The sequence below is a fragment of the Schistocerca piceifrons genome, chromosome 9 (genome assembly GCF_021461385.2).
Source record: "Schistocerca piceifrons isolate TAMUIC-IGC-003096 chromosome 9, iqSchPice1.1, whole genome shotgun sequence".
NCBI classification, from domain to species: Eukaryota; Metazoa; Arthropoda; class Insecta; order Orthoptera; family Acrididae; genus Schistocerca; species Schistocerca piceifrons.
Window position 1 is genome coordinate 181,873,916 of NC_060146.1, and position 22,007 is coordinate 181,895,922.

General features: G+C 39.6%; 1 protein-coding gene across 1 annotated transcript in view; it reads right to left on the minus strand.

The window, feature by feature from the left end:
- Positions 1–8,894: 8,894 nt before the first annotated feature.
- LOC124717214 (organic solute transporter alpha-like protein) overlaps positions 8,895–22,007 on the minus strand; it is a 289,275-nt gene continuing 276,162 nt past the window's right edge. Inside the window, exons 6-7 of the mRNA XM_047244001.1 lie at positions 16,665–16,917; positions 8,895–10,497 (exon numbers count right to left, since the gene is read on the minus strand). Coding sequence (XP_047099957.1) covers positions 10,220–10,497; positions 16,665–16,917 — 531 coding nt within the window. The 3' untranslated portion in view covers positions 8,895–10,219. The remainder of the gene's footprint in view (positions 10,498–16,664; positions 16,918–22,007) is intronic.

Genomic DNA, 22,007 nt, shown 5'->3' on the forward strand with positions numbered 1-22,007 from the left:
GCTTTCCTTAACCTATCTTCTAACATAAGTCATTGGATCAGTGTTGTCACGTGTGTTCCTACATTTCTCCAGAATCCAAACAAATCGTCCCCGAGGATGGCTTCTACCAGTTTTTCCATTTTTCTGTAAAGAATTCACGTTAATATTTTTGCAACATGACTTATTAAATTTATAGTACTGTATTATTCACACCTGTCAGTACCTGCTTTTTTAGAACTGGAGTTTTTCATTACATTCCTTTTGAAGTTTGAGGGTATTTTGCAAGTCCCATATGTCTTGCACACCAGATGGAAGAGTTTTGCCATTGCTGGCTCTCCTGAGGCTGCCAGTAGTTCTGAAAGAATGTCGTGTACTCCCGGAGCCTTGTTTCGACTTAGGTCTTTCAGCACTCTATCAAATTCTTCTTACAGTATCATATCTCCCATCTCAAATTAATCCACGTCTTTTCCCATTTCTATAATATTGCCTTCATGTTCATCTCCCTTCTATATACTCCTTCCACCTTTTCCTTCTCTTTTCTCCAAAGGTCTCTTTAATTTTCCTGCAGATGGTATCTATCTTCCCCCAAGTGAAATATGCCCTTACACTTCTTATGTAGCCATTTTTGCTTAATAATTTTGCACACATACGCTGCAAGCTGTGTGACACATTGTCTTGTCCTGCTGATAGATGCTGTGATGCCAAGGAAAAACTAACTGCATGTGGGGGTGAACATAGTCCCCTAAGGGTAGAAACACAGTAGTGTTGATCCATAGTGCATTCCAGTAGTGCCCTCCAGAATGATAAGATCAGCCAGGGAATGACACAGAAACACTCCCCAGACCATAACACTCCCTCCTCTGGCTTGCACTCTTCCGATGATTGTTGCAGGACCATACACTCCAACAGCCATCTATCTGACAGAGCAGAAAACATGATTGATCTAAAAAGGCCACCTGTCACCACACAGTGAACATCCAGTTGCAGCAGTGGTGTGCAGAACTGCAGCTTTAATTGCTGCTGAACAGCAGTCAGCAAGAGTTCACAAACCAGGCACCTACCGAGGAGTCCCACAACCAGCACAGTTCACTGAATGGTCACTGGGGAGACACTGTCGGTATCCCCTTGCTTTATCTGGGTGGTCAGTTGGTCAACAACTGCATGTCTGTTCACCATTACAGATCTCCATAGCTTTTATTCACCCCTGTCATCTATGGCCCATGGTGCACCACTGTTGTCTCGGCGCCAGTTTTGGATAGCGCCATTTTGCCATGCACGGTATTCTTTAATACACGCACACAAACAGTTTACAGACTTTTCCACTTTGGAAATGCTTTCTCCTGGCCCTAAAGCCAATGATCATACCCTTTTGAATGTCACATAAATTGCTCTGTTTCTGCCTTACACTGGCTGCACTGTTTTAGACATGTCCCCCACGTGCTCTATACACCCTCCACTGCTACTGCTGGCAGCTGTCGTCTGCGAGTGGCTACTGCACGTTTACCTCAATTGAGTCTCGAGGTTTCATAGAACAAAATTCTATATTTTGGTGACAGTGTCTGCTGACCAGATAGGATGAGCAGTTGCTCTCTAAATTGGATATGAATCCGAAAGTTTAACTCGCAGATGAAATGGTCTGATTATGCATATAATATTAGGAAGAGGTGTGACAGAAAAAACTGTCATTGAAACTGTCTCCATGCGAGACTGGAGGAAATATAAAAACATGGAACAAACAAGATCATATAAAAATTCCCAAGTCAAGGAAAAAACAATACAGAAGAATATAAAACACAGGACATAGACACCACCCCCCCCCCCCCCCCCCAACACACACACACACACACACACACACACACACACACACACACACACAATAATGTCACCAGTTGGTGACAACTTTGTAGCAGTCACTAGAACATCAGACTTAGGCGGTGGTCACATTGATGCTACTAGACCATATAATTGTGCAAGTAACCTTGTACTGGAAATATCCAGATGTACACCACAACCTATGTGGTGTGACTGATGTGTCACCCCTCACAAAGTTACGTGCTGAATGTTCAATTAAACACTTTATCCAGGGATTCCTGTTCCATTTAAACAGTGACTTTCTTCATGTTTGTGTCAGCAGAGGTCATCTGCCAACTCAACACTCTGAGAGCTGAGCTCACAGAAATAAATTAGGTCATTGAAAATCAGTAGCTCTCCGGGCTGCAGTGGTAGGCAGTTACTTTTACATACATGCGCACATATGGTAAATGTTGATGACTGGGAGGGAGAGCCTGCAGGCGTACAAGATATTAATGACAGAGAGGGAAGCAGGATGGCGATACAGCATGAACACCTGGTCTGGTGAGCTCGTATGGAGTACGATACTGTGGAGTGTGATACAGAACAAAGGAAGTAGAAACTGTAGGGAGGAGGGTGTGGATGCAAGATGAGTGAAGCTGGGGTCCTGGGGCAGAATGGGAGGTGGGTGTGAGGCAGAAACACGTGACTGAACGAAGAAGGTCTACAGTATCAAAGGACTTGTCAGAAAACTGATCTCCATAATTTGAAGAAGCTAATATCTTTGTGGGAGACGATCCAGATGGCACAGGTTGTGAAGTAGCCATTTTAATTGAGGATGCTGTATTGAGCAGTTTGTCTCACTGCTGAGTGACAAGATGCAACTGACTTCTTTTGAGATTTATATAATGAAATATCCAATTCTTACAGGACTGAGCAACACAATTTCTGAGTGACTTACGCGACACATTGTGTTGTTGTTATAATGGCCTTGCAATTATTTTTCTTACTGTCACACATACTGATCAGTGTTTAAAATCTTTGAATTTAATTTAATGACCAATATTGGGGTTTGTATGGTTAATTAGGAAAGTATACAGACTGAAACTTTGTGTGTATGTATTATATGGTAGTCAGCTTCATTGTTTTAAATTAAGGAAGAGACCCAAACAGATTTCTAACATCATTATTATCTGTTTTATTCAAACTCACACTATAGAAATTATCAGGAAAGTAAGATCAACCGCGCGACCACTACGGATGCAGGTTCAAATCCTGCCTCGGGCAGGGATGTGTGTGATGTCCTTAGGTTAGTTAGGTTTAAGTAGTTCTAAGTTCTAGGGGACTGATGACCTCAGAAGTTAAGTCCCACAGTGCTCAGAGCCATTTGAACCATACTGTTGATCATTCAATATGTACACATTTTGAACTTTCGTAATCTCTGGAATGATTTTAAAGATTTCGCTATGTATGAATTAATAGTAAATTAGCATTTGAATGGTTTTAAATGAGGCAATTTTAATACTTAACCATAACTTATGAAAGTGTAAATTATATGTCACCATTTAGACAAAAATTCATGACATTTTATAGGTAAGAAAAAGTTGTTTTCAACAAAATAAATTTTTCAGATATTATGTTTAATTTTCATTATAAATGCAAAAATGTGGTAACAACAATATTGTATATAAGAATAAGTGCCAGGCTGATTGTGGAGCTGTTTTCTATGCAAGTATTATGCTCACTCTGTATTTGTGAACATGACAAAAAAGATGCTCTTTCATTGGCTGGTTGGTAAACACACCTAGACATAAGCAAGAACAAAAACGCCACGATGAGCCAAAATGATAGAGATAAGTATTTTGAAGTTCTGCGTACTACTACTGTCATTAAATTACATGCTACAATAATAATACGTAATTAACAGAATTTTGCTACATCAAATTTTCCTACTCATGGGAGAATATATCGGAACAGTCAGCTCTGCTTTTGGCCACAGTTTTGTGGTGGCCATTCAACCAGGTGGACAGCTTTGTTCATGGTCTTACCCACAAAAGTGCTGTGGTGGGATGTGCTGACTGGGCATATTGGACAGTCCTCTTTACCTTTACTCCTTAATTACAAGGGTGGATCAAATATAAATCAGAAATTTTGTTTCACAGGCCATTTTGTAAATGAAGAGCAGCATGATCTCTGCTTACCGTTTTCCATTTCCAGTGATTGTCCTCCACAACTAGAAAGTAATTGTGCCATTTGTTTAATCAGAATCACAATGTCAGAGGAAGAGGGACCAACAGCTATTGGGCAATACATTATAATCAAGTGAGAAAGACTCAAGCGTACATATAGCACAAACAGTTTCTATGAGAACGAGATGCAATTGAGAAGGCAGCTCACGAACATCGCCTGAGGACCAGCATGACTGAAGAGAATATTTGCATTGTTAGCAGGCATGTCAAAGGCGGACACTGAATAACAGTTGTTGAAATTGCTACCGAGGTTGTGTTTACGTGATCATTATTGAGAACCTTGGATTTCAGAATGTTTCCACAAGGTGGGTGCCTCATCCTCTCACTGCAGAGCACGAAGTTTATCATCTTGAGTTGAGCAAATGGATACTGATATGCTACCAATCAAGGAGAACATATTTTTTCACCTGATTGTGATCTGTGATGAAATGTGGATGTACCATTGCACCACAGAATTGTAAAAAATCAGCACAGAATCGCAAAATGTATTAAGTTTCAGCCATAAAAGCCAATAATTATCTCTTCAAGGGGAAGGTTCTTGCAACAGTGTTTTTTGATTTCGAAAGAGTTGTTCTCATTGATTCTCTCCATGAACATTGTACTGTGAATGCTGCATACTACTAACAACTTTCGGGCCAAGCATAATGTGCATATCATCAGAAAAGGTACATTTTTCCAATCAGGGATGTGATCATTCATTATGACAATGCTCAGCCCCGCACAGCTGCCTGAACTCAACAAAATTCAGGAGTTGTTCCCAAACACACTGGAACATCCTCCATATAGTCCAAACATATCATCCTGATATTTTCATTTGTTTGGTCCACCAAAGGGAACAGTCTGAGGACACAGATTTGATGCAGTGGCACTACTGAAGTGATCATATGAAACTAGCTGCTGTCACAGCCATGTTCATTTTATGAAAATGGTATCAATAAACTGCCTGGGAAAAATGTGTTTCCTATTCAGGATATTACATAGAAAAATAAGTTCATGTGTATGAACTTTTCTGAGGCTTCTATAAACCTATAAAAAATCGAATTTATATTTGAGTCACTCTCTTATTATAAATACATTTTGTGGATTACTTAAAAAGTTTCCACAATTATCAGTGTGAGCAGATTATCAGTGGTTGCAGTTACAGTTTTAAACATAGATGACAGCAGGAATAGTAAACAAATTTTCAATTTATAAAATATACAGCCAGCTGGTTGCATAAGTTTAATGTGAAAACCTTGACAAGGTTTTGATACCACTAAGGGTGTCTTCTTCAGAAGTAAGTCACATAAATTACATGGTGTTAATTTGTCTAATTTCTGCTCTTTTCAACCTGTACTTGCAAGATTTTTTACTGTTTCCATGGAGGACATTACTGAATATTTTCTGACGTTTACAGTTTTAAAGTCATGTAATTTATGTGACTTCTTTCTGAAGAAAATGCCCTTAGTGAAATCAAAACCTGGTCAACATGTTTACATTTAACTTTTGCAATCGGTTGGCTCTATACGTAGTGTATTGAAAATGGTTGTAGGAGTATTTAGTCACTATCATACTTAGTACTTAACAGTAGTAGTCTGCCATGGTTTTTTATTCTAAAAATGTGTTATTTGTCAAATCCTGCTTCCCTGGAGGCTTTATTTTATAGTGGGATTAATGAAAAGTATATGAATGAAATTAAGCAACGCAGATGTAGCTAGTATTGGTACTGATGGCAACCCTATGATAATTTTTAATCTTTGTGCACAGAACGTAATCCACCTCAATAGCTGAGTGGTCGATGTAGATGGCTGCCATGTGGAGGACTCAGGTTCGATTCCCAATACTCCCAAGTTTTTCTCCTTCATGGGAGGATAGGTATGGCACGCTCTCAGTTAACTGAACGATGAGTAATGGCTCTGCTGTTTGGAAGTTTGGCAAAACTGCCAGGAGAGCAGTGTGCTGACAACATTTCACATCCCTCCATGTGCATCCACAATGCAGCTGGTATTGGCATGCCTTGGGCCTTTAAGACCTGAACAAGAAGCTGTATATTATTCATTTATGTGCTGAACACAATATAAATCCTGAGTACAGAAAAGGACAGAAAAGATGATAAAATATACTAGGAAAAAACTATGTCTAAAGACAGGATTTTCAATCCCTGAGTCTAAAAGTGCAAATGATTTGTAAAAAGAGTAATGATGACAAAAGGTAATGTTTCTGATTAGCTGACAGGGCAGTTGTAGCCTCTTCTTACTGTTACATTTAACAAAAGGAAAATTCACTTGAGGAATCTGTAAAGTTAGAAGGAGATGAAATGTCTGGTGAGTACGTATGATTTTGTTATCATCTGATAGTCTGAATTTCACAAAGCTAGGAGTTCACAGGTAAATTAACAAACACGCCATTGTTGTATGTAGCACAAATAAATTACCACCAACTGTAAAAGAAATTATATTACTAATAAATATTACATACAATACTTTGAATGACAACAAATGATTTAAAATCAATGCAATAAAACTTGTTTTATTTTCAGAGTGTCTCTTTATAGCAATTAATATCCCACAATTGGAAAATAATAGAATTTATTTACTAATTGTACATAATATGTTGTATTTATTTCACCTATGGCTTAGTTGTGGCATTATTTAAACTGAAGCTCGTAAGATCTGTGTACACAATTTATTAATTGGTACATTAAAACAAACATATTTCTCTATAAAACAGAACGAACTGTAAAAATAAAATCTTACTTTTATGAAAAATGACTGTTATTGGGAGTCTCACTGTAATTTGTTACTGCATACAGAGTTGCCAATAAGACTGGACTATGCAGGACACTCAGTTTTGAATGCATGGCTTTTACATGCTCACTAGTTCTATGAATGGTAACAATATTTCATCAGTCAGTACTCTGTGCAATAAGATGATTTCAGAACTCAGCCACTATGTTGATACCTTACCCCATTTTCACATAGAAATGTCTCTCCATCATTCAGAATTTCTGAAAGATGAGAAATTTTCGATAGTGATACATTGCCGCTAAGTTGTTACTAGGGCTCATACAACAAACTCTGATTTTACAATAATGGTAGAGATGTTGAGTCATTAAATGTCACATAAACAAGATTGAGAACTTTGTGTAACGATGGGAAAAATGTGTGGAAGAAGCGAGGGTTTATGTACATAGCATTTTACTTCCAAATAATGTTTAACTATGCTGTGGCAGTCAGGTTGGATAGAAGGATAGTGTGTGTGGCGGTCATGACTAGTGCTCCTAAGTCTGAGGGTTTTCTTTAAATGCCTTTTAACAGTTCACTGCTTCTACAATTCAATGAGTTGTTTAAGTTTTCTCCTTAAATTATTTCGAGCTCTGGTGGTACATTATTCAAATGGTTTGATGTGATTAGGGCTGGTTTAAGGGCTGACGGGTCTCAAATGCAAAGATTTTAAAGGTTCTACCAAAAGATGACAGTATCAAAATGTAATATTCCTTCAGTATTTCGAAAATCATTGGGAAGGAAGGGATAGCCAAATGACTATTCTAATTAGATTCTACAAACTATGAGTATGGATACAAGCCCTCAAACTTCTGGAAAAATTTCATCCACAAAATCACAAAGATAGCAAGAGCTGATAAGTATGAGAAATATTGCAGTCAGCTTGACAGCTCATGCACCAAAGCTGCTGACGTGAATAACATATGACAAGAAAATTGAAGATCTGTAAGGTGGTGATTAGTTTGGCTTTAGTGGCTCTGGTATTGTGCTCAGTATTGGAAGACATACTTAAACAGAGAATCATTCATAGGGAAACAGCATTTGACACTGTATGGTTATGAAAGACACTCAAAATTATCAGGAAAAAAGCTGTAAGCTATAGAGAAAGATGAGTAACATGCATACAATATCTACAAGAACCAAAGGGAAAAAATAAAAATGTGAGAAAGAATGAAGTACTCAGATCAAAAACACTGTAAGACAGAGATGTAACCTTTCACCCCCCCCCCCCCCTCCCCACTGTTCAATCTGTACATCAAAGAAGCAATGATGGAAATACAAGAAAGGTTTGGAAGTGTGATTAAAATTCAGGATGAAGTAGGGAGAATTACAGGATTCTGTTAAAAGGAGTCAACAGTTGAATGAGCACACAATATGGACAGGGAGTAAACCAAAGAAAAAAAAAATAAAAGAGGAATAGCAGAAATGAGATTAGGGGAACAATGAAGTAGATGAAGTTAAGGACTTCTTTTACTTTGGAAGTAAAGTAACTCATGTTGGCAGAAGCAAAGACAACATAAAAAATGGACTAGAACCAGTGAAAATAGCATTTTTGTCCAAAAGAAGTCTACTGGTATCAAACATAGGCCATAATTTTGAAGAACTTTCTGAGAATGAACACTTGGAGTACAGCATTGAATGGTAGTGAAACATGGACTATGTGAAAACCAAAAGAGACGAGAAATTTCTGAAATCTCTGAAATATGGTGTTACAGAAGGATGACAAGATAAGGAATGAGAATGTTCTTTACAGAATCAGTGGGGAAAGAAACATGTGGAAAAGATGAGGAGTAATAACAGTATGACAGAATGTGTGTCAAGACACCAGGGAATAACTTGCATATTCTTTCAAGCATAGTAAAAATTGTAGGGGATGACAGAGATTGTAATATATCCAACAAGTAATTGAGGACATTGGGTGTAAGTGCTGCTCTGATGTGATGAGACTAGTGTAGGGGAGGAGTCTCTGGTAGCCCATGTCATACCAGTCAGATGACAGACAGTGGGAGGGGGTGGGTGGGGGAGGGGGGGAGGAATGTCATCTAAAATCTGACGGATTGGGGACACAAATGAGATGTCACTTGTGTATAAAGTTTATAAAGTTATTCTCAAAGCAGCCTGGGATTTGGTACATTGTATATTTTATTACAAAATTGTTGAAGGGGAAACAGTGACTGAAATAGTAATGACCTAAAGGTTTTGACTGATAAGACTTTGACTCTACAGTGGAGTTTGTGCTGTTCCAAAATTTACTGACAGATACAAACTGTATGATGGAACTGGCATAGAACTTAGAACCTTAACTTTCATGGTCGTTGACAACTAAGCTATCCAGACACGATTCCTGTCCTTCCCTCACGGCTTCAGTAGTCTCTTCATCTTTTCCAACTGCACAGAAGCCCTCGTTTGTGTTGCTGGACTAGCACTCCTGTAAGAAAGAATATCATTGCAAAATGGCACAGCCATAGCCTAGGCATTATTTCTAGACTGAATTGTTTCTCTGTATCAAAACTATCTGGTACAACAGAACCATGTGCCATCTGAGACATTGATGTACAGTGTGGTTTATTGCCTTTTATTCATTAAAATATGTAAAAAAATACTACTCATTTTTTCATGTTATGCATTTGAAATAACAATCGTATGTGACAAATACATGCTTGTTGAACATGAGGTTTTATTATATGGAATACATTATTCTGAATGCATTGATGGTGTTGATAAGTGTAGCTAAAAAAATTGGAATTAATATTCTGGTACTCTTTCTTTTAAATATATGTAGTTGTAGTTTATAGTGATTCATTGGATGTTTTGGTCAAGACATTACATTATACAACAGCATTTCACTACTATGTACATATGCTATTTTTTAAAAGAATTCCTGAACATATTGTTCATTGGTGCAGCAAAAGCACAGTCATGAAGAGTATTCTTATTAGGCTCTAGCAACAATTACTTGTGCAAAAAAGAAAGTGAGACATGCACAGAGGAAAAACTCTTATGTTTTTTTGGTACTGCATAAGGCTGTTTGTGTTACAACTGTATGAAATGCGTTTAGCATTTGACATGAGTACATTGCTTATGACTGCATTGTGTAATGTGCTGTACAAAATATGAACTTTTACTACTTTTAAAAATCTTAGCAATGTGATGTTCATTGCCAACATAATACCACTAATATCAACAGAATGTACTGACCAAAGCATAAACAGTTGGCAATGACAGGCTGCGAGTCCAGAGCCTCCCTCTCATTCGTTCGTTCATCTCCTGTCGGAAATGTTACACTAAGTCACTAATATGAGATTAAACCTGCATCACTGTCACATTCTAGTTTAAAGCCCAGAGGCTTAAGCACCATAAAAATGTCTTTCATCATCCACTCCAGAAAACATTATCACACGTTACTGTCTATCGCTCAGTGAGCCACAAAATCTGCAATCAGCTCTTTCCAGAGTCATCTTCATTCCTTTCACCATTGCTACAGCTGCCATTTCTGTTGTTGCTGTTATTATTGACAACACCTGTGTTGTTGTTATTGCAGGTTATTGTGTTGTTGTTGAGAGAGGAAAGTACATGTGGATACAGGTTGCTGAGCACACACACTTCCATGGGGCGCTGTGCCGGCAGCCCCATGTCCGGAAGCGGCTTCTTATACAGCGACCGTGCCCATATGCTGAGGATGACCATCTCACCAAGCATCAGAGAGTTGTACACCACTGGAACAGGGGAGCACAGTTTCTTATATCAGAATTTTGCTCCTGTAGACTTAAAAATAATTCTTGTTGATCAAAGATTGTTATGGAGTTCCCATTCCATTGTTAGAAAACTTAACTTATGCCACGCTCAAGACAAACAATTGCTTTGTGTGAAAAGGCAGAATTATTTATAGATAACCATTTAAACACTTGCTGTACAAGTGTGGGCAAATGATGTGGTCCACTATGAATCGAAAACTAGGCATATAAAATAAGGAAAGCATAAAATGTGGAAAACCTTGAATTATGACAAAAAATGTACATTTTGAGGAATTATTGAGATGTCATTCAACATTAAGTAAGAAAGTTAGTAATTTGTTCCTGTAAACACTTTGTAAAATTACTGTAATGTTCTGAAGTTAATTTTGATTACATTATTCTAATACCAATGTAGTGTACTAATTGTTAAAAATATGTATGTAGTGACATGCAGCAAAATACTGGGTTAGTGCATAAGTTCATAGCATTTTGCAATAATTTTAATAAACACAATGGAGACTTTAGTCACTAATTATATATTCTCCTTCAATATGGACAACAGTCTGTGAATTTTGATTCTATGAAAATAGAAATCACATGGTTTTCAAATGAAGAATTTGTCAAGCCATGTTCAGAGTGCTCCTTGAAGGTTGTTCAATCGCAAGCGGAAAAGATGAAAATCAGAGGGTGCAAGATCGGGTGAATAAAGTGGTTGTAGAATGACTTCCCAACCCAGCTCCTGTATACTGTCTTTTGTCAGTGTAGCAGAGTACAGGTGGGTGTTATCATGAAGTAGCATCACTTCACACAGTGTTCCTGGTTGTTGCTCTTGACAGTAAGTGTTTGGTTACACCTCAAGGAAGTAATTTGTAGTACATAACAGCCTCACTGTTCCACATCTACATCTACATTTATACTCTGCAAACCATCAGGAAGTGAATGGCAGAGAGTAGATCCAATTGCACCAGTTATTAGGGTTTCTTCCCATTTCATTCACATATGGAGCATGGGAAGAATGATTGATTGAATGCCTCTGTGCATGCAGTAATTATTCTGATCTTTTCTCCATGATCCTATGTACTACATTGTAGTATATTTCTAGATTCATTATTGAATGTCAGTTCTTGAAACTTTGATCCTAGATTTTCTCAGAATACTTTATGCATATCATCAAAAGTCTTCCAGTTCAGTTCCTTCAGTACCTCTGTTACTCTCTCCAATGGGTTAAACAAACCTGTGAACATTCATGCTGGTATCTGTTCAATATCACCTGTTAGTCCTAGTTTGTACAGATCCCACACATTTTAGCAATTTCTAGAACCAGTTGCACGAGTGATTTGTAAGCAATGTGATTTGTAAGTAGTCTACTTTGTAGAGACTTCCCCAGTATTCTACCAGTAAACCAAAGTCTAGCATCTGCTTTATCTAAAGTATTACACTCAGGTATTTGTATGAGTTGGGCAATAGCAACAGTGAATTACTGATATTATAATCATAGGGAACTATGTTTTTCTATGTTGTGAAGTGTACAGTTATACATTCCTGAACGTTTAAAGCAAGTTGCCAATCTTGGCATCTCTTTGAAATGTTATCAAGATCTGACTGAATATTTACGCAGCTTCTTTCAGACAGCACATCATTTTAGAAAACTGCATCATCTACAAAATGTCTGAGGTTACTACTGTCAGCAAGGTCATTAATATACAACATGAGCAGCAAAGTCTCAACACATTTCCCTGGGGCGCACCCAAAGTTACTTCTATATCTGATGATGACCCTCCATTTAAGATAACATGCTGTGTATTCTCTATCAAAAAGTCCTTAATCTAGTCATAAATCTCTCTTGATACTCCATATAATTGCACTTTTGACAATAAGCATAGGTTTTCAAGAAATACTGCATCTAGCTGACTGCCTTGATCCACATCATGTGAGCGAAGAGTGAATTGGGTTTCCCATGATAAATGTTTTCGGAAGCCATGCTGGTTGCTACTGAGGAGGTCATTTTGTTCAAGATACCTCTTTATGTTTGAGCTCAGAATATGTTCTAAGATTCTACAACAAATTGATTTCCAGGATTTTGGATGGTAGTTCTGTGGATCACTTCTACTACCCTTCTTGTAGATGGGTGTGAGCTGTGCTTTTTTTGAAGAACTGGACACGGTTTTTTGCTTGAGGGATCTTTGATATTTAGATGAGGGGCTAATTCAAGTGCAAATTCAGTATAGAATCTGGCAGGGATTCCATCAGTTTCAATGATGAGATGTTTCTCAACACCACTGACATTAATACTTATTTCATTCATCTTTTCAGTGGTAGAAGCATTTAATTGGGGCAATTCTCCTGCGTTCCCTTTGTAAAGGAGCATTTGAAAACAGAGTTAAGCATTACAGCTTTTACTTTGTTACCCTCAATTTCAGTTCCTGTCTCATTCGCTAGGGACTGTACACTAACTTTGGTGCCACTACAGCCTTTACATACAATCAGAATTTTGTATGGGTTTTGTGAAATATCATTTGACAATATTCTGCTACAGTAGTCATTGAAACCATCAAACATTGCTCTCTTGACAGCCTTATTCAGCCTCTCTCCCTCTCTCTATAGCACTGCGCTTTGTTCTACACCTACTATGCAGTAATCCCTGTTTCTTTAGAAGCTTTTATACAGTGGCTGTATGCCATGGAGGTTCTCTTCCATTATGATCTGTTCTACTGAGTACATGTCTATCCAGTCCATGGTCAACTATTCTTTTAAACTTGAGCCACAGTGGATGTGCACAGGCCTTGTATGGGGAGTTGCTGTTTTGTTCGGGCTTTTCCCGTTCTTCAGTACACTGATGTGGATAATTGTGGATTAATGCATTTAAATTATCTTCCTGTCCATGGAGGATCACTAATGTCAAAATGATCCTCTGTAAAATGAGCCTTGCTCTGTCCAGTAGCATTATCCCCATACATGGCCTAAATGTTTCTGGTTGCCTGTGCTGTTGTCATCCCTCTACTGAACTCAGTCAGAAATGCGATTTCTCCACTTGGCACTCCATTATATAGCATCCACAGTTCCACTCACTATCTGCAAATGACAATATGCAAACAAAAATTGCAACTGTGAACTACAAATAAAGAAATGACAATAGAGAAACACAGGGTTATTTGGTAACCATGATAGCGTTACGGAGATGTTTAACAAACTCAAGTGGCAGACTCTGCAAGAGAGGCGCTCTGCATTGCGGTGTAGCTTGCTCGCCAGGTTTCGAGAGGGTGCGTTTCTGGATGAGGTATCGAATATATTGCTTCCCCCTACTTATACCTCCCAAGGAGATCACGAATGTAAAATTAGAGAGATTCGAGCGCGCACGGAGGCTTTCAGTCAGTCATTCTTCCCGCGAACCATACGCGATTGGAACAGGAAAGGGAGGTAGTGACAGTGGCACGTAAAGTGCCCTCCGCCACACACTGTTGGGTGGCTTGCGGAGTATAAATGTAGATGTAGAGAAATAAATGCATAGAACTGGTATGCCAACATGCAAAGTGAAAATGCTATGAATTTATGCAGCCAACCTGATAAATTTGAGTATTAGGCCATGCCATTATAAAATACTAAAGCAACTAAACTGCCACTCTGAAAATAAACTCTGCAAAGTCAGTTAAATATTGGCAATTTAGTTGCTTTGATGTTTTGTAATGAAATGGTCTAACACTGAAAATTATTGTATTTGTAAATGACACTTGCCAAGGAAGCCTATGAACTTATTTCACAAAGAACTGTTTTTACATTGGTTACTGGAGGAGGACAATAGTAGACTGTGAAACAAACCCATCATTAATGTATAAGATGTGTGATTTTATTAAATTAAAACCATTGCAAGTACTGTGATAATAATAAGTGATGATAATGCAGCACTCTTTTTTGGAACTTCATTATTTCCTCCTTCAATCCTATTTGGTATAGATCCCTGACTGAAGAGCAATATTACAGTAATAGTCAAATGAGGGTTTTGTAAGCTACCTCCTTTGTGGGTAGTGAGTTGTTACCTCCTTTATTATTTAAATTCTACTAGAACTGTTCACACCATAATATGTAACAATATACGTCATAACTAGAAATGCTATAAATTAATTACAGTAGCTATAAAAACTGTAACAAATCATGTATGTTATTTTAGTAAGAACACCCGGTGTAACAATCACTGGCAACAACCATAAAATGTACATCAAAAGTTTTCTATCACCTATCACAACTATGGCTGTGCTGTTAAAACAGAGTCTCCATTTTGAATATTCTATCATATCCTCCTCCTGATAGTAAGACAAGCATAAACAGATACAGACCAAGTGCCTCAGTTGTGAATTTGAGTGGTTGTTTGTCTAGAGGGGCACTGACGAGTTTCCACAACAACATTGAGGTGACTTTCCATTCGAATAAGCCTCATTCCTTCTGCTGTCTGTGCAGCAATCAGTTCACAATATTTTACAGTGTATAGTGTGCATCTACCAGTGTGTTTATATACTTGATGGGCTTCAAACAGTGTTATCTCCTAATATGATGGACGCATGTGATTGGAATTGAAAAATGTGCTGTAATTGTAGCTCTGCATCAACAAGGCTACTCTAGTAAGACAAGCTGATGTAGACTAATTTACAGCGGTGTGTACACTGCAGTGATACAAGGAAACTGATGCCAATGCAAGTGTTCATGGTCTGGAAGACTCCGAGTAACATCATACATGGAAGTTCAGTTCATATGAGTACAGAGTAAATGTCAGGGTGACTCTTCATGCACCTGAAACTTGCAAGGAATTAAACAGTAAGTGAGCAGCTCTAGTCTCTGTCTCAACAGTGCAACATGTGTCTGAATGATATTTAAAATATTTAAAAGGTGTGTAGCAGCCAAAAAACCATTGGACAATGGGCACAGCAACATAAAAACTGAAGCATGCAGCAATGGTCCAAGGTGTTATTCAATGACAAATCTAAATTTTAAATGCTCAGAAGCCACTGCTGAATGTTTATCCATCAACTTTGTGGATAACATGTGTAAAGTCAGTGTGTGATACCAATGGTGAAGTTTGGCGGAGCATCGGTCTTGATGTGGGGATGTTTTGCGGGTCATAAAGTCGGTTATCTAGTGACAATTAATGGAACATGGAAGATGGAATGATATTACAGGATACTGGTCAATGATGCAGTTCTATTGACAAGAGACTTTGTGGGGAACTGAAGAATATGATTTGGCCAAGTCAGTTACTTGACTTAAATTTCATCTTAAGAGATGAACTTGACAAGCAGTTCAGAAAACTGAAATTATCTAACATTGAAGATCCATAGAATAATTTACAAATGTATTTGGATTGCAGTATCTGCAAACGACTCTAAAATCTTATCAATGGGATGCCAAGAGTTTATACAGGTATTCTGAAGAACACTTTCAAGTGGCTAAAATCTGAACCATACTGAGTTGTACTGGATGAGTGTACTCAAAGTGCAGTTAGCCATTGAGGTCCATTGTGAGCTGTAATTATCATATGGCAGTGAAACTATATAAATGTGCTAATGTATTAATGCTGAACCAGGTAATGCTGGAAAAAATTAGTTCTGATTTTGGCCACCAGGTGCAAATCTGGCACTGTACTGCATCTTGTTGACATCTCCAGTTCTCATATTGAATGAATTGTGACGGTTAATAATAAAATCAACATCAAACCTTTCTCACTTGTCTGACTTTTTCTGCTGATGTTCTGTTCCTGATCCATTACACACGGAAACATTTCTGTACATCTTTCTTGCATTCACAGCACCACATTTGCACCTGGTGGCCTAAATAGGAACTAATTTTTTTCCAGGGTGAATCGGTTCCACATTAATGCATTAGTATATCTACCAAGTTTTGCTGCCACATGATATTTACAGCCCACAAAGGACCCCTGTAAGTAACTGCACTTTAATCATAGCCATTCAGTATTTAAAGACAGAGAGAGAAAATATTTATTTAGTTGGTTTGTTTAGTCTGTATGGTGTGTATGTACATGGAAATAAAGTCTATAGCATTTTTCATGGATGGCCAAAAACTTTTGAGTAGTAGTGTACATTGTACAACTGACGAATAAATAAATGCATCAGACAGTCAGCATGGGCTTGTCGGACACTCACAGTTGCTGTAGACGGCAGGCGTGATAGGGGGCCGACAGGGCAGCAGCCCCGTCCACACTGCGGCCCGCGCAGACAGTCCCTGCAGCTTGGCCAGCAGCAGTACGAACTGCAGTGCGAGGAACTTGGCCTGTGCATGGTGGCCCGACAGCAGCTCTGCCAGCAGCCGCAGCGTCATCGAGATCCCCCAGATGGCACACAGGATGGACAGCACGACCACCGGCTGCAGGTACATGTAGTTCACCTGGTACAGGCTCTGCGGGCACACCGACAACCAGTCCGTCAGTACAGCAGTCTCACAAAAACACCAGTAAGCTGGATGATACACTCAAAACGGTGGACCCAATTTAATGAATTTTTACACTACTGGCCTAAAAATTACTACACCACAAAGATGATGTGCTACAGATGCGAAATTTAACTGACAGGAAGAAGATGCTGTGATATGCAAATGATTAGCTTTTCAGAGCATTCACACAAGGTTGGCGCCGGTGGCAACACCTACAACATGCTGACATGAGGAAAGTTTCCAACTGATTTCTCATACAAAAACAGTAGTTGACTGGCATTGCCTGGTGAAATGTTGTTGTGATGCCTTGTGTAAGGAGGAGAAATACTTACCATCATGTTTCCGACTTTGATAAAGGTCGGATTGTAGCCTATCGCGATTGTGGTTTATTGTATTGCGACATTGCTGCTCACGTTGGTCGAGATCCAATGACTTAACAGAATATGGAATCCGTGGGTTCAGGAGGGTAATACGGAGTGCCGTGCTGGATCCCAATGGCCTCGTATCACTAGCAGTCGAGATGGCAGGCAACTTATCAGCTTGGCTGTAACGGATCGTGCAGCCTCGTCTCGATCCCTGAGTCAACAGATGGGGACGTTTGCAAGACAACAACCATCTGCATGAACAGTTCAATGATGATTGCAGCAGCATGGACCATCAGCTCGGAGACCATAGCTGCGGTTACCCTTGACGCTACATCACAGACAGGAGCACCTGCGATGGTGTACTCAACGACAAACCTGTGTACACGAATGGCAAAACGTCATTTTTTCGGATGAATCCAGGTTCTGTTTACAGCATCATGATGGTCGTATCTTTGTTTGGTGACATCACGGTGAACGCACAATGGAAGCATGTATTTGTCATCGCCATACTGGCGTATCACCCTGCGTGATGGTATGGGGTGCCATTGGTTACACGTCTCGGTCACCTCTTGTTCGCATAGACGGCACCTTGAGCAGTCGACGTTACATTTCAGATGTGTTATGACCCATGGCTCTACCCTTCATTCCATCCCTGCAAAACCATACATTTTAGCAGGATAATGCATGGCCGCATGTTGCAGGTCCTGTATGGGCCTTTCTGGATACAGAAAATGTTCAACTGCTGCCCTGGCCAGCACATTCTCCAGATCTCTCACCAATTGAAACTGGCTCATCACAATACGCCAGTCACTACTATTGATGAACTGTGGTATTGTGTTGAAGCTGCATGGGCAGCTGTACCTGTACACGCTATCCAAGATCTGTTTGACTCAATGCCCAGGCATATCAAGGCCATTATTACGGCCATAGGCGGCTGTTCTGGGTACTGATTTCTCAGGATCTATGCACCCAAATTGCATGAAAATGTAATAACATGTCAGTTCTAGTATAATATATTTGTCCAATGAATATCCGATTATCATCTGCATTTCTTCTTGGTGTAGAAATTTTAATGGCCAGTAGTGTATTTCATGAAATATAAATTCGACATGAAGAACCTATACTCAGGAACACTGAAAATAATGCGCCCAAAGGGAAGGAAGTTACAAATGCAAAACTTTGCAATGGTGAGATCTGATAAGCAAATGATCCAAGTTTGATGCCAGTGCACACACCCAGTGAGCTTGTGATGGGGCTGCCATGAGACAGAGGAGTCTATTTAAAAATACATGTGACACTCTGCCAACTCGAGAAGGATGTTAGGCACAGAATGCCAGGCAGACATGTTAGATAACATTTCTCACAGTTAAGCCTGTTTGAGAAGGAAGTAATCATCAGCATGAAAAACACAGGTTCGTCAACACCCTGTGTGGCTCACCGGGTTGACTGATTGGAGTGTTCCATTAGGCAGTATTGGGAGCAGTGGAAAAAAGATAGCACCCACATGTGGAACAACCAGGAAGATGACAAAGTGATAGAATTGAAGAATCGTGCAGCAAGCAATCGGGGATCCTTCAGTGACTCGCTCCATGATACAAGCAGATGTTTGGATGCAAATTCTTCCATAGACTATTTCCAGATGCCTTGTGGATGTGAATTTGCAATCCAGGTATTCCTGTCATGTACTGCCATTAACACTGACACATCAGTGGCTCCAAATACAGTGGTGCCAAGCTAGACTGATCTGGACTGCCACAGATTGGGAAATGTGGTGTTAGTGATGAATCCTGATATGTTTTGGAGATGGATGACAGTTGTGAACAGGTGACATTGCAACCTTTTGAATGCTACTATTCCACACATGCTACCACACACCACACTGCCCACACAGCTGACATAATGGTCTGGGGTGCCACAGTTTACAATGGCTGGTTCGCTGTAATTGTGGTAGGTTGTACCCTAATGGGCAGGCATCATGTTCATGACATTCTTCAACCCTATGTGGGACCTTTCCTACATGGCCTACCAGGGACACTTTTTGAGCAAGACAATGCTCATCTGTATACAGCTTTATTTGCTCGAGACTTCCTACTTCATGTTCCTACTACTCTGTAGCTGGCCTCCCCCCCCAGCCCCCCACCCCACCCCATCCAACTTCTCTCAAAGTGCATATGTGGGACCAACTGAAATTACAATGTCACCGTATCATTGTGAGTATGATTTGGAATCAATTCAATGACAGACTACTGTGTGGCATGTATTGCAGCATAAGTTGGTCCAACACATTATTGTTGTTGCACTGTATTTGTCTACTTGTACTTACCATATTTGTTTATCTATCATGACTTTGGGATCAACTGAATCTCTCATCTGTTTCATTACATGTAATAAATTTCATTGTGATCTAATGCTTCTCTCATGGTGCACTATTTTCAACGTTCCTGACAAGGGAACCTCCCCATCACACCCCCTTCAGATTTAGTTATAAGGTGGCACAGTGGATAGGCCTTGAAAAACTGAACACAGATCAATTGAGAAAACAGGAAGAAGTTGAGTGGAACTATGAAAAAATAAGCAAAATATACAAACTGAGTAGTCCATGCGATGGTATGCAACATCAGGGATATTCTAAACTAAGGAGCGTTGTGGTCCTGTGGTTAGCGTGAGTAGCTGCGGAACGAGAGGTCCTTGGTTCAAGTCCTCCCTCGTGTGAAAATTTTAATTTCTTTATTTTCGCAAAGTTATGATCTGTCCATTCGTTCCTTGACGTCTCTGTTCACTGTAATAAGTTTAGTGTCTGCGTTTTGCGACCGCACCGCAAAACCGTGCGATTAGTAGACGAAAGGACGTGCCTCTCCAATGGGAACCGAAAACATTTGATCGCAAGGTCATAGGTCAACCGATTCCTCCACAGGAAAACACATCTGATATATTCTATATGACACTGGTGACGGCATGTGCGTCACATGACAGGAATATGTTGTCGACCCACCTAACTTGTACACTTGGCGAATGGGTAAAAAGATTCTTCTACATTGCCCAATTTAGGTTTTCTTGTGGATGTGATAATTACTCCCAAAACAGAGATGAAAACATAAGAGTTTGTCACATAAACTGTAACAAATGAATCCAACAGTTTCACAGTCGCACACTTTTCCCTGTGCTCTGTCAAAACATATGTTTCTAACGTTTTCAAATTTTTCCATGTGTAGATCGTCAAATCCTGCATATGTTCAAGCAAATCTGAACATGTCCTGGAATTTTGGAGAGCGAAGTTGATTATGTGTGAGTGTCTGAACTTTGATAATTGACTGAAAATAAAACTCAAACTCTTCGCTCGAAGAAAGACTTGAACTAAGGACCTCTCGTTCCGCAGCTGCTCACGCTAACCACGGCGCTCCTGAGTTCAGTTTGCCCTTGATGTTGCCTATCTTGCGCATGGACTACTCAGCTTGCATATTTTGCTTATTTTTTCATAGTTCCACACAACTTCTTCCTGTTTTCTCGATTGATCTGTGTTCAGTTTTTCAAGGCCTATCCACTGTGCAACTTATAACGAAATCTGAGGGGGGTGTGATGGGGAGGTTCCCTTGTGAGTATATATGCAGGTGGAAAAAAATGGGAAGTTTTAAAGATGACTAACACAGACTGTAAAAGTTCAATATGTCCCCCTCACATGGCCAGGTCACCAGTTGTGTTAGGACTGTAGCAGTTGCCAAATGCCCCCTACTCAGCTAAAGGAACTTGTGTCAAGCTAAAATAATATTTTAAATTATTTAGGAATAAAGGAAGTGAGTCACTGAAAGGCAGAAGTGCTGCATCGTTGACAGGTATACAAACAAAGGGTACAGAGCTTGGCTAGCTTTCAGAGTGCACTTCTTTTTCTCAAGCTTGTAAAAACAACAACAACAACAACAACAACCAACAAGAGGGGGGGGGGAGGGGAGGGAGGGATGGATGGAGGGAGGGAGGGAGGGAGGGAGGGAGGGAGGGAGGGAGGGAGGGAGGGAGAGAGAGAGAGAGAGAGAGAGAGAGAGAGAGAGAGAGAGAGAGCTCTAGTTGACAGCTGGATGATTGTAATACCAATGTAAAACACTTTACAGTGGTTGCAGCAGAGCTGGTGTATAACACAGCTGCTTTCACAGATGGCCCGGCCTCTGACAGAGTAGCATAAGCCTGGGACAGGACTGGAGTATGTGGTGTTGGACACAGGCATGTGCACGTGAGTGTGTGTGAGTGCATGTTTTTCATATGAGCTTGAAATAGGCAGTGCATTCTGGAAGCTAGCTAAGCTCTGTACCTTTTGCTCGTGTACCTATCGATGACACAGCACTTCTACCTTTTGGTAAGTCATCTCCTGTATTCTTAAATAATTTACAGTTCTCAACCAGAACTTTTCATACATTATATTTATAGGTAGCTGCTGATGTTTGCTCTTCTGTCCAAAGAGTCTCCACATCAGTCTAGTCTGTGCCAGCCATTTTATGACTGTGCAACTAGCGCAATGTACACCCATTCGAACCTGTGTACTGTAGCCAAAGCTTGGTCTCTACAGTTTTTACCCATTGTCTCTCCTCCATTCTCTAATTCCAAACTGTTTCTTGATGTCTGTGTGCTAGAGAAGAATAATTTCTTTCAATCTAATTGTGACAAATTTCTTTCTTACCTGATTTGATTCAGTGCCTCTTCACT